Source organism: Pyrgilauda ruficollis, unplaced genomic scaffold, assembly GCF_017590135.1.
Source record: "Pyrgilauda ruficollis isolate IOZ18807 unplaced genomic scaffold, ASM1759013v1 scaffold2, whole genome shotgun sequence".
Taxonomy (NCBI): domain Eukaryota; kingdom Metazoa; phylum Chordata; class Aves; order Passeriformes; family Passeridae; genus Pyrgilauda; species Pyrgilauda ruficollis.
The window spans coordinates 30,366,868-30,380,607 of record NW_024519206.1 but is presented as its reverse complement, the minus strand read 5'-3'; the positions used below and the strand labels follow the sequence as shown (position 1 = coordinate 30,380,607).

General features: G+C 44.0%; 2 protein-coding genes across 2 annotated transcripts in view; one reads left to right on the top strand and one right to left on the bottom strand.

Moving 5' to 3' along the window:
* VOPP1 (VOPP1 WW domain binding protein) overlaps positions 1-511 on the top strand; it is a 63,761-nt gene extending 63,250 nt beyond the window's left edge. The window contains exon 5 of the mRNA XM_041466726.1: positions 47-511. Coding sequence (XP_041322660.1) covers positions 47-228 — 182 coding nt within the window. The 3' untranslated portion in view covers positions 229-511. The remainder of the gene's footprint in view (positions 1-46) is intronic.
* A 4,325-nt stretch (positions 512-4,836) lies between these two features.
* Positions 4,837-13,740, bottom strand: part of LANCL2 (LanC like 2) — a 33,406-nt gene continuing 24,502 nt past the window's right edge. Inside the window, exons 7-9 of the mRNA XM_041466544.1 lie at positions 13,089-13,265; positions 9,641-9,713; positions 4,837-7,890 (exon numbers count right to left, since the gene is read on the bottom strand). Of these exons, the coding sequence (XP_041322478.1) occupies positions 7,775-7,890; positions 9,641-9,713; positions 13,089-13,265 (366 nt within the window). The 3' untranslated portion in view covers positions 4,837-7,774. The remainder of the gene's footprint in view (positions 7,891-9,640; positions 9,714-13,088; positions 13,266-13,740) is intronic.

The following is a 13,740-nucleotide window of genomic DNA, read 5'->3' as shown; positions in this document are numbered from 1 at the left end:
GCCTGTGCTGTTGCTGATACCTTTTCTCTCCTTTTCTTTCTTTCAGGGTCACAACAACCTGGAGTGCCGTATTACACAGATCCAGGTGGATCTGTGATGAATCCCATGGCTATGGCTTTCCACGTCCAGCCCAATTCCCCACAAGGAAACCCGGTTTACCCACCCCCACCTTCCTATTGCAACACACCACCTCCCCCATATGAGCAGGTGGTGAAATCCTCCACATGAGGACTCTGGCTCTCTGACCTGACTGTGTGAGAAGAAGGTGCAATTGCAAAATGACCAAGATGGAGGGCACCTGCCCTTTTGAACACTTGCTGGTTCTCCAAGTCCTCTCTCCTTCCCTTCCCTGCACCTTTCCTCATTAAAGTTACTTGCAAAAGGGTGATTTTTAATTTTTTTTCTTTTTTTTTTCTTTTTTTTTTTTTTTAGTAGGAAAATGATTTTTCTTTTTCTTCAAAATGAGAGAAGTTGTCTTTGTAATGCTTTTAATGGAAACCTATATTTAAAACCTGTATGTCTTCCTCTTTATTTATTGTTTGTTTCAATTGAAGTTTTAATTGCGTTGTAGCAGGTCACTAGTAGCAGTTCTTGTGACCCCAGAGTGATGTGCAGCCTCCTAAGACCCCGCAGCAGAAATGCCCTCACCTAAGGGAAACGGCAGACAAAGAAGATAAAGGTAGAAGCAGCAGGGCAATGATTTTACCAGAAATTGTGACTACCATCTTTCATTTTTACTATTTTCTTTTACGGTTCAGTTCTGATGTATAACAGAAAGATGCTCTGATAAAAGTCACTGTGACTAGAGTACCAGTATTGGTTGTCGTGGCAGGGGCTCTGCCAAGTGCCCTAGAAAAGAGGGAGTTGCTACTTTAAATGATGCATCCAGAATTAAGGACTGGGACTTGAGTGCTTCTTGCCCATCATGTGAATTTCACCTGTGTGATCCGCATCTTGGCTCATCTTGTTTTACCAGCACTGAGTTTGTATGAAACAGACAATGGCCTAGATTTTGACATGAGAGGAAGGTGTTGAAACCTCAGAGCTACTTGTGCCTCTTGACAGAACAGTTAGAAACACTGAAATACATAAGTTTTTTTCTCTAAACTGGAAAATATTTACAGTAAGAAGGGATGGGAGCATAAGTACAAGTTTACTCCCTTTGGCATTGATGGGAGTTTAGTCCCTGAGAAATAGTATCTTCCATTATAGTCTTACTGCTGCCACAAAGACTACCAAGTAAAGCTGTCATCTTAGGTGATAGATCTGTAAATCTGCTCTCCTCTCTAGGTCAAAAAAATAGTAACTTTTTGGGACAGGTTCTTAATACCATTCTTTGACATGATGCACAGATGGTTTGGCTTTCAATATCTCTTAGCTCTTCATGTATTTTGTTGTGAGTGTTCATGGCCAGTCCTCTGAGTGACCACAGATGAACATCTTTGAATAAACAGAGAGTCCCTTTGCCTGTGTGGACTCTCACACCCATCCATGTGTGACATGGACAAAAAGTGACAAAAAGAAGATGCCACTGCCTCCTGCTGCTGAAGGACCTGCAAAAATAACATAGCTGAGGGTTAAGAGTCCCATTTGGTCTTTTGGGTACCAGGTGAATGAATGCTCCTGTGTGATGCCAGGGCACAGAGGTTTCACTATAGTGGTTTGGAGTCATCTGAAGACCTGTGTTGCACAGGGAGCCAAAGCTTTTATTGCTGTTGTGGCTTCTGAGAATTTGTTTCTAGATGTCAAGCTGGATTTGCAAAACATCCCTTTTTCTGTGAATATGAGTGTCTAACAGAAAAACTTGTAAGGGCCACTGTTCCTGCTGGTGGAATGAGTAGCCATCTGGAGCAGAGCTAGCACTGGAGGAGTTCATTCCTGCGGACTTGGGTGAATTGTAACCAAGGCTTTCCCTGACTGTGCATCATGATAAGGGACAAAGCAAAGTACTTCTGTGTGTGCAGTCTTAGCTTGAGGGACACTTCAGACAACAAAATAGTACATTTTATAGATGAATACGGGGTCCATCTGCACATCACAACTGTATATATTTTCTAAATTAGCTTGCTTTTGAAGTGTGAAAGCTGTGTATGGCACTGAGTATGGTTGTGTTTGCAGAACATATTTTTTAAAAAGCAATTCCAACCTTTTTCTCTCAATAGGAATGACAGCAGACCTCATTTTAATAGATAGGTGTTGTTAAGTCATTTTATATTATAAAATGTATCTGCGACAGCTGGCATTGTCCTGGACACATCGAATAGAAGCCTTTGTACAGTGAAATTCAGCTTCAGGTGAAGTTTTCCTAAAGTCTGGCTCATTTATTTCCTAGTGTAGATGGATGACACTACCTTGTACAACACAGGGAATTCTCTGCTAGCAAACTTGCTTGGTCTTTTCTTGAAAACACAACACCTGTGTGGGCATCCATACGCGTTAATTGCAAATTGTTTACATGCCTTTCCTCCAGTTGCCTCGCCAGTTCCAACAGGATTTTACTTGGCAGTGGTCATGCCCTAGGAGCTGCCAGCTGCTGCAGCTTTGCTAATGTGAACTTCCCCATGAGGTTTGGTGCTTTAACTGCTGGGATTCTCTGGGTGCAGCTACTGCATCTTCTCTCAAACACTAGAGAGGTTTTGGTGCCTCCCTGAGGTAGGGTGGTGTTTTGACTGCAAAATAAGGTTGGTTGTCATGGCTGGGAGCCCTGGGGATCTGTGGGGCTCTCCCCTGCCCCTTCCCAGAGGGCACTGGACCAGTGTGCAGCTGACTCCCAGCCGGCCTTTTGAGATCTTCCAGTCAACCTCAGGAAGGTGATTTTTGTGTCTTGTGCCTGTCTGTCTCCTGGTTCTTGCAGTGAGGTTTGATCTAGGGGGTTAAACCCCTTGACAGGGCTTGGGCAGAGGGAGCTGCTTTAGTGGCACCACTGAACCTGGGAGGGGAGCCAGGAGCATGAATAATGTAACCCCTCCTTTCTTCAGTTCTGCATCCCCAAAATGTGTCTGGTGTACTTCTGAGGAGGCAGGGACCTGGCAGGGAAGGACACCTTTGCCCCTGTGACCTGGCAGGAGGAAGAAAGACAAGGGGGTCAGTGCCCTTCTGAAATCTCTAACTTTGCTGCTTTATGAGAAGAGGCACCACCAGGCACTCTTGGTTTACCCTGCCTGTAGCTCTGGTGAGGCCTGTGTTTCATCACTTTGGGAAGTGATAATGTAGTGAAAACTTTTTATGGTTTGTGGGTGTTTTTTGGTTTTGGTGGATTTTTTTCTCCTTTGGAGCCTCTGTGACAGCTTACACTGCTGTAACAACAAACAGCTGGAACTGTATTTTCCAAAAAGGTATTCAGACCATGTGAAGAAGCAAAGGAGATTTTCTTTCTTCCCTGCTTTAAAAAACCCAACTCAGAAACTCAGAAAGTTTAGCTTCATATACATATATCCAAAAGGTCACTTTTTGGCACACAGGTCAGCAAAGAAGCCGTAACACTTTTTCAGATAGTGAAGCCTATCATCTTTTTCTGATCTAACGTTGCTAATTGAGTGGGTGGAACAGGATGCCTTTGTAGGCCCTGTGGCTGTGGAATCCTCCCCTCTGATGCCCTGTCATCAGGAGCTAAGCTACCTTACAGTTCGTACTATTTGGCAGGGAAATGACTACAGAGACACCATGCAGGGCAAGATCCAGCATGAGACAGCTTTTACAAAGCAACTGCTAGATAACAAGGCAATTAAAGATGAGAGGTGCAACTGGCAGCCACTGTTCCAAGCTGCCATGTGCTGCAAGGTGAATGTGACAGCAGAGAAGGCAGAGGGAACAGTGACAAATTAAGCAGCCCTGCCTTCCTGCACCAATCTGTTATTTTAGCTCTGTGCAGTGAGAGGAGTCACAAGGATGGATGTGTCTTTACCTGTCCCACTCTGCTTCTCTCCTGCTGCCTAACCCTATCTTACCTAATAGCTACAAGCTGGATTTACCACAATCCACTTGTAGATGTCAAGGAGAAGCAAACAGTGTTTAAAGTCAGGTACCTGTGCACAAATCACACTGGCCCTGACTGTGAATCGACATGAAAACATATGGGAAAAAAGTGAAGTTTCACCAGGAAAGGCTGCTGCATCAAACATCCCACTGGGCAGGGCTGGGCAGCACAGTGGTGATTCTTCCCTAGCTGTGAGGTGACACACAGCACACGTACTGCTTCCCATGCCTCTCTCATATGCTATTTAGATGTTAGCAATCTGCTGTGCTAGACAAGCCCCAACGCCTTATCAACCTACACCTGAATTCATACAGATTGTCTACAGACCAGAACTGATCCTCTCCATCCAAAAAATGCAGCAGTTTCTCTTGGTGGCCAAGATGGCCATGAGTGGCACAAGGGGCTTTGTGAAACAAATACTACCATTTGCCTGCAGCATCCTTGGATGTTTTCTTCTGTTAAAGCCTAGCTAGAGGAACATTTGAAACTTCCTCAAAGCTGGGAAACAGCTGTTATTCAGGTGGACAGAAAGATTTCATACATGTGTTTTAAAAACCAGTTCATCCTGAATCTGGCTTTAGCGGCAAATTCTTCAACAGGATCTGTGTGGCCACAAAGGAAAGCAGAGCTTTGCACTAAGCAGTGTACACTAAAAATCATCTGGGAGCAGCAGGAAAGGCACCTGCAGTGCTAGGAAAATAGGAAAACAGCAATCTGCCCTCTTTCTGGCATGTGTTTCATCCTGCAGGACTATGAGATAGAGAAGCAGCTCAGCAGTCAGATCAGTGGGACAGCTATCACCACAGAGCTGGAGGGAAAGAAGGAGAACCACAATGAAGAAAAAACCAGACTCAGACAAATTACCACCACATAGCTTGATCTTTACTAATAAAGCCAAAGAACAAAACATCAGCATTTTTTTCCTCTTTTTCTGCCCAAAGAGCATTTCCATTTTTAACACTACTGCTTTTTGCAACAGGTGGACTATTACACACAGACGAAGCAAACTAGGAAATATTAAGACATTTTCTACATTTGTAGTTTGATGTCATTTCTGAAGACAATCCCTTAGTGAAACACACTTTTTCACCTTCACACTGTATCTTTCCTTAAGGGGCCACCTAGATATCACAATGCTGTGACAAACAGAAAGGAGGAGCCACAGGGAGAGTCACGTTGGGAAGATGAGGCAGATGCACTGTCAAGACACTTCCCAGCTCGATACATTTCCAGTCTTACTCAGTTCTGAGAGGACTCTGCAGAGAAAGATGGTACCAGGCCTGCCAGGCCCCACCATGGCATAAGGCTGGCTATGGTGCTCATTATCTTGACAGGTACACTCCAGCATCTTGGGGGTCTGCTCAGCATTCAGCTGTTCTTAGTGTGTGTATTTTTAAAACTAGCAGGTTTTAATTCCCTTTAGGCTCCAGCCAGTCAAACTCACCTCCCACAGGAGCCATTCTCAGCACAGTAGCCAAGACCAATATGCATATAATCACTGAATGAAAAACCTGCCAGCTGACCCCCTAGTTAAACAATCCATACAACAGAGGTTTGGGATTTGCCAGTGTGGCCAGTGTTTGCAGGCAGTTCCTGTAAATGTGGTGAGCCCTTGCCCTGTTAACACACCCAACATGCACTGCACCCACAGTGGAGGAGAAGGAACAAAGAGGTGGGGGTTATGTGAAACAGGATCAGAGCTGGCATCTATCTCTCTTAGTATTTCTCTGAGAATTCCTGGGCAAGTTTCCTTCCTGGCTTTTCTATGGGCAGGATCAGGCTGAAGAAAGAAACAGAGTTAGCTCTTGGCATTCTTGGCATGGAGGAATCTCTCATCAAGATGTCTCTGCTGGTACACTGTGCATTGCCTCCATGACCAGCTCTTCTTGTTCCTCACTGATCCCTCACATTAATAACTCCCTCTGTTCCTCACTTTTCTGCTCTTGTTTGCTTCCGCCCAGCTGCTTGCCATGCAGCATTTTCCCCAATCTCTGGCTGTAGAGATGCAGCTGGGTTTGTTGCTCCCATTTCACCTTCTGCCTTTGTCAGAGGGGTGGAAAAGTCTCTTCTGCTGCTCCCATATTTTAATCCTACCTGACAAACCAGCAGAGAAGCTGCTACTCTGTGACGTTAAGCTGTGCACTTACACTGCTGCTGCTGTCCCCCAGAACTGAATAGGGAAGTTGTTAACATCACATGGGATTTGGCAGCAGACACTGGAACGGGCTCAAGGAAGCCACCTGCAAGGTGACAAATCAAGACCAATTTAAGGAGGAACAATGAATCTCCAAGCCCAACCAGAGGCACTGGCATTCAGCAGATGGCCCACAGGTCACAGATATCCTGATGTGTGCCCAAAAGGTCAAACTGTGCCATCTGTCACACTCACACCCGACAGAAGATACCAATTAAAATCAGCACCTGCACTGACAGAGCACAAGGAGACCTGGGGGAGGATATGACCACAGAGCCTGAGTGACTGGGAGTGTGCTACACTTCAGGTACTACTTGGACACACAAGCCTGCTCTAGGAGTACTTGGAGTATGTCTCACTTCTCCCAAACCAATGGCCTGACACTCAGGAGCACCTGTAGGCAGGTCTAGTATTTCACAACCCCACCACACTACAGGGGAAAGCAAAGCACTAGCAGCAATTAAGACTATGGGAAAAGAGCTTTTTCTGTATGGATTGAAAATGAATTATACTTCAATTACAGCCACTAGCAATGGCTTCATATTGCTCAATAATCCTCTGCAGCTTCCAAAAGCAGCTGGTATTTATCACTCCTGTACTACTACATGGGAGGGGAGGGCCTGAACAAATCACCACTTTGGTTCCAAAGTAACAACCATCCTGAGCTACCTGCATGAGAGGCTTGCCCTGGCACCTCCCCTTGCTCATCTGTATATGAGATGCTGCAGAGGAGGTTTATTCCAAATCAAGGTCTAGGACAGGAAAAGCAGTTATGCTGTCCAGGCTGTGCTGTTGGTGGCAGAGGGAGGTTAGTCCAAGTGACTCCACCTGCAGTTTAAGCTCATGGCATGGGATGGGGTTTTGCAGCAGTAGGGAGAAACATCTCCATCCTGCTATAAGCACCTAACACACTACCCAGCTGCAGGAATCAAAGGGAACCTCTCTTTCAGACTTTCAAAGAAGCCTCCCACAACAGCAGCAAAAGACAAGTCAGATCCCTTCCAACCTGCTAACTTTCTGAAAACAGAAATGGCCTCACACCTCTTCATCAAAACAGGCTGATCTCCACCACACTAGCTTGGAAGGACCGTGGAGAAAAAGGCAGAAAAAATGAAGAGAGGAACGTTTTTCATCTCTTTTTAGAGCTGCTAGTACACCAGTGAAGCTGGGCACCATCTTGCAGCGAACTCTCTCTGCGGGTAACCACGCTGCAGAAAGCAACACTGCTCTTGTGAGTCATGCACAAAGGTACAGGACGGAGATTCACACGGAGACCAGCTTTTGGCTAACAACAAAAGACTCGGATCAACACACAACACCAATAAACGTGCAGAGCATGGCAAAGACCTGAAGAAGACAAATACAACAGAAAAGAGAAAGTTCAAAACTTGACTTCTCTGGTCCTACATCTGAAGGTGTCACTTTAACAGAACTTAAGTGTGGCTTCTCCTGTTCATGCTCTAATGACTTCATGGTCCTTTGGGGCAGAAGTGGGGAGAAAAGGGCTTTATCCATCTGTCGGTTCAGCATCAAGTTCATTCACTATCAGAGGCACGAAACAGTCTCATCTCTATTGGCATCAGTTTCCTTTCAAAATGATGGTTTTAGCCGTCCTGTTCCACTTTGTTTTCCCTCCTTTGAGGTCTAAGTTCAAACGCTGGAAACTGGGAAGTCTCCGGTACTGAAATGTCTGAGAGGAAGTGAATAGCTCCAGCCATGCCTAAAAACGTAACGAGAAGGAGATCATTGTGGCCATTAAAATAGCACAGCTGACAGCAAAGGCAACAGCACCCATTTGAACACCTCCCTCACTAGGATCTTTTTTTAAAGAGACAAACTTAGGCCCTACAGAAAGGCAAGTTCATCTGTACTTCGCCCAGGAAACAAAATTTTGTTTGAAAATATCAAAGGCGAGAGCCAAGATGTCTCTGCTATCATGTCTTCAACTGAACAACCTCAATGCTATTTCAAATTAAGAAAAAGTTAATCCGAGCTTGGACTGTCCTTCCTAGTTTGAGCAGCTCTTGCTTCTCATTTCACTGGTTAAAAGAAAAAGCCAAAACTTTATTGCACTTGTGAAGTACAGATTCATTTCCTCACTATCCATGAAGAGGCCATCCAGACCCCAAAGTGCATCACCCAGCAGAACTCACAGGGTGACAGACAAGAGAGGCACAACATTAGGAAATCATACAAATACAGGTTCAGTTTTATGATCAAGCTAAAATTCTATTTTATAAACAGCTATGCATATAAAGGAACCTTTCTGAATTACAGTATCTGATTGAAACAAAACACTTAGAGCAATTCCCTAAGATGCACATGCAACTTCTGTTCAAAGCACGCATGTACAGGCAGAATTGGACAACTGCAAGCACAATTTTGGCTACAAAAAGAAACAAAGCCCCAGTTTAAGAGGTTTTTTCATCTCAAATATGAGACTTCTATATTTTTCTTTAAAAATTCAAGACAATTAAAAACTAAAATAAAGCTGTATGTCAGCATTCAAGCACAAATCATCCTGCTCTTTGCACCGTTTCACCTTCTCAACAAATTTCAAAGCTTTTATACAACAGATTGTATGCATGCTCTTTTCCCTCCCTACAAGAGCATGCAGGGGTGCTCTCAGGAATAGGAGTAATTATGCTCTTCTCCTCTAAGCATTAAGACAATAACTCTGTATTTAGAAGGGCTGCCTATAAACTCCTGCTCTCTTGCGTTCATTCACACCCTGGATTGTTAATTTGCAAATATCCCTGCTCGGCTGCTGTAATTTCAAGTATCTGCGGCAGGTGGCACACGAGGCTCGTTGTTCATGGAGCAGCCGCGGTGGTACCTTAAATCCTGCTTGGATCTGTAATTCCTTGCTACTGATTCTGTAACATGAGGATGATACAAGGAATAGAAAATAAGCTATATTAAAAAAATACAAAGCGCTAGGATAGTATCTGGTAACATCTTGGAACTCACAGATAAGCCCCTAAGAACTTTGCACTGCTTTCCTGTTCAAGTGATTTAGGTTCATATTAAAACTACCTTTCCCTTGGTTGAGTATGGCAGCAGAGAAGGCCTAGTTCTGACAGCTAGCAGCTAGCTGGAGACCCCCTACCCACAGCTGCTCCTCTGCCCAGTCCCTCTGAAAAACCATGTGTGACAAAACTGTTGCCTGAACTTCTGTTTGCTTGAAACCAAGCTGCATCAGCACAGCAAAATTTTATTCCGAAGTAACACTGCCGCCGGTTTTACATTTTAGCTGCTGAAATGAAAGCAGGAGAGAGAGGTGTGATAGTGAATGACTTTACTTTGTCCTTTTCTACACCTGCCTTCTTTTAGGCAGAGATGATGGTATAGGGGGGGTTTAATAGTGGAGGAATCCACCGAAGACTTCCCAACTCCTATGCATGTGCCAAAATTGAAATGATGCCCCTCTTTCCTGTAGTACAAGACCATTTGCGACACCATCACTTTACCTTCAAAGAGGGAATAAGGGCGGTCAGGAATACGACATCCATGTGCACCGTACTCCAAACACCATTCAGCAAACTGGGGAACACATTAAAAAATATATTTTTATTCAAGACTGTTAAATGCAAGCTTGAGTACCTGAATATCATTAATAGGTACAAAATGTGAAGCAGTGTAAGCAGACACACAACACATAAATCACTGAGATCAATTTGTCCTCCTTTAACCATGACAAGGCCTGCAATCAGATTTTAAAATATGTATTTGCATAGAGTGAGTTTCAGTTTTATAACAATGCAATGGTGGGCTAGACATCTGCTTTTCATCAATCAACCCTGCCACATGCCAAGGAAAAATGCTATAAGAACAGATATACTCAGTCAAAATTTTACTAATGTTGTATCAGTCTCTTATCTCTCTTGGTTCTTAATTTATTCACAAACTGAGGACTTACAGCTGTTAATTGCATTTTGGTTTTCTTTCATTTCTGTGCACCAATTTAGAGTATTAAATCTTCAGCTGTCATTAATTAGTTTCATTTATTTGCTCTTCCCAAGCCTTATGAAAAATCATTATAAATACAGTTAGATAATTATGGTCATTAATGTTTTGTTGCAGGAGATAGATTATCATTAGAAAGAGTTAACAGTGTCTCACATTTGATCAGCACTGCTGCAGTAACTACATTAGACACACACGACTTGTGAACCACACCTGGATCAATTCAGTAACAACCAGCTACTTCTCCTTTATGGCTCCCCAGAGCATTAGGGGGGCACAAGTTCCCCTGGCATTTCTGTACTCGGATGCAAACCACTGCTTGTTCGAAATACATGCATGGACTCCTGCAAAGCCAACAACTGCTCTCTCCCTGCTTCCCCTGCAATTTAGCCTACCTGTTAGCAAACACATCAGCCTAACTAGAGGGTGCCCCTGCCCCAGAGCTGGGGCTTTATGGTGTCTAAGCACAATTCCAGAGTCATCAGTCTGTTCATAGAAAGAAATGGGTGGTATCTCCTCTCTCCCTCCCCTCTCCTCCCCACTCTATTTAAATATTTAGTGGAGGATGATGATCTTCTCTTGACAGAGGTATGTGCATATGTGTGTGTCTTCAGGAAACACAAGGAAAAAACCACAAACACTGTGATTCACACTGTTATTAAGAACTGATTAAACATTTTTGGGCACCCTCTGGATATAGATCTCCACACTAGGGTTTAATTCTCCCATGTAATCCTGTCTTAAATGTGAGGACCAAACATGTTTATGGCATGTTTCTAAGCTACAATCAATTCTTGCAACATCCACATCTGGTTGCACACTAACCTTGCTTATTACTTCCAGCCTGGGAACTGCAACAAAAGTTTAAAATATGCCCCCTAGGCTACTGAAACACAACCATCATTTGCAAGTTCATAGCTTCAGCACAACTGTGACCCAGTAAGCCACAGGATCTTTGTTTAACTGGCGGGGGGAGAAGAGGGGGAAGAAACAATATCTTGGGAAGACATCTAACATTATTTGTCACACAGACTGGCATGCTTGCTACCAACAGTGGCAATCACAAGGTTGAACACTACAGGGCTCAATGTTCTGTTGCTTGGAGCCCAGGACACAGCCACAGCCCCTGTCTCCTCTTACAGATAGGCCAGGCCAGCTCAGAGTGCCTCAGCTCCTGATAATTTGAGAGAAAAGCTGTGAAGGTAAAATGTGAAGCACAAAAGAGGGGACTCCTCTATTCAAGTTCTTGTGGTTCATTTGTGAAATAGTTTAATAGCTTTCATGAGGTAACCAGGTATTCCAGGAAAGACTCCTTCCCCTGGGCTTGATGTTTTCGGTGTGAAGAAGCACCCCTGGGAGGGCAGCCATCTCGTTCTCTCAGTTACATGCCTCTAGGTACAATGAAACTGCATGTTTGCTTCCCTGCACACTCTGGCTCAGAAAGAGAAGATTTCAAGAATGTCAGACAAGCAAATTCCTCTGCCTGTTTCCCCCTTACTCTGCCTGCTGTCCCCCCACTCTGCCACTTAGCACCTCCAGCATCCCCTTGGGGCATGCTGGAGATGCTTAGTGGCAGAGTGGCTGCAAATCCACTGCCCGACTATGGTGGGCAGCTCCAGCAAACAATCTTTGGCCACTGCATCACAACCTCCTTCTTAATGGGATTTCAGGTCCGTAACAGAGTCTCTGCCTTTTTCTGGCTTTGAGAAAGATATGTTACCTTTTCTCTAGAATGGTGTGCACAAACACCAGGGCTCTCTTGGGCCAGAAATGCAACACCACCAGGAGCTGCCAATGCTGCCCAGAGCTGCAGAAGGTGTGCTAGCACGGAGGATGACAGGGACAGTTGACAGCCATGCTGCCAGCAATGCCTGCAGGGTGCTGTGGCTCACACATCAGCAGTGGGTGACTCCATGTGTAACAAAGTCACACATTTGCTGTGGGAGTACTAGGGTTTTATTTCAATCTCTAGAATGCAGGTATGTCTACAGGTGTCCTCATAGCATGATGCTTTGGTAAATGTGAGACAAGCAGCAGATTTTTAAAGCTCTGCTGAGAGAGGACTGCAGAGACTGCAGTCTGTATTCATCTGACTGCAGAGATGAATACAGTAACTTTACATATGGCCAATATTCACTAAAAAGCACCTAGGAAGCAACTCATCAGATTTCATTTGCAATACTGTGTAAAAGGCTTCAGCTAAAAAGCTGTGTACACAATACGAAACCTCATGTCAGTGAATTAAACTGGAAAAAAAATCCAACAAACCAAACCAAGGTCTTACAAGGTAAGGAAACAGGCAGAGAAAGCCTTCTCCTTCAGTAAGTGCTAGCACAGTTAAGAACTGAGAGCAGAATTTGGACAATTCCAGTGGAAAAATTCTGAGTGTGTCTTTCTCTGCAATTTGTATTATAAAAAAACTCTAAGTGAGCAATTTAATAACTGCAATTCAGAGCTCTAAAAGCCCCAAACAGGCATTAGTCTGAAAACAAGTAATTACAAAATACAAATACAAACAGCTTGAGAACCTGAGGAGGACAGTGAAACTCTCAGTGGAATAATTAGTACCACATAACATCAGTCTGTTATTGTTCAGGCAGGCTAATTTTCAGGCTCTTATTTTCTTCTGAATACATTTAGTCCCTCCCCTCTTACAAATAATTTGTCTGTTTCTCTCTGCTTATTAAGAGGGTGCTTGCCCCACGTACACAAATGGAAGCCGCCCAGTCACAGTGAGTGGAGCAAGTGATGGGCCCTGTTATCCCACCCAATGTCCGTGGAAGCCGTCCAGTCACAGTGAGTGAAGTGGAGCAAGTGATGGGCCCTGTTATCCCACCCAATGTCCCAGCCAGCCCCAGTGCACATCAGCCCACACCCACCCCAGTTTACCCTTGTACAGGCACTGGGATGTGAAAGGGAACAGTGATTTTGCTGGGATGCTGCACAGCTCACCTTGCAAGCTCGGTAGAGGTACTTTCTGTCCTGAGTTAGGTTATAGAGAGACAAGAAGGAGTAGCCATTGCCAGCAGTACCATGGCAGATTCCATACCCTTTTCTCAATAAACCTCTCTGCCAGATGACATCACTGCAATCCATAGCATCTTTCAGGTATTTATCCTCTTTAAAAGTCTGTGGAATAAAAACAGAGAATAAACACACATCAATTGAAGTATTAATGAAAACAAGAGGAAGCTGCTCCTGAGAGATGTTTTGCTGTTTGTGTAGGGTTTTTCCATATCAAATTTATTTTGAATTTTAATAATCTATTCTTCATAGACTTCTCTTTCTCTTCTTAGTAAGTTGTTTCCCCTTTCCCTGCAGGGTAAAAGAAAAAACTTTTCAGGTTTTTGTTTCCAAAATCAGGACCCCAAAAAAAAAACTCAAGTTCAAGGCCTTTGGTTCTAAAACCTACAATCTATTTGAAGGGTATGTGGTCCTTTTTTCTCCATTTTCTATCCGCAAACCAGAATCTGAAAATACAGAAATGTGATGCTGCCTCCAAGAAAAGTAAAACAGAATAATGGATATCAAATCTGGTCCTAAATTGCTGGTCTGGTCTTCATGACTTCTTCCTGGTTGCTCACTGTCTGCCTTCAATTCCATG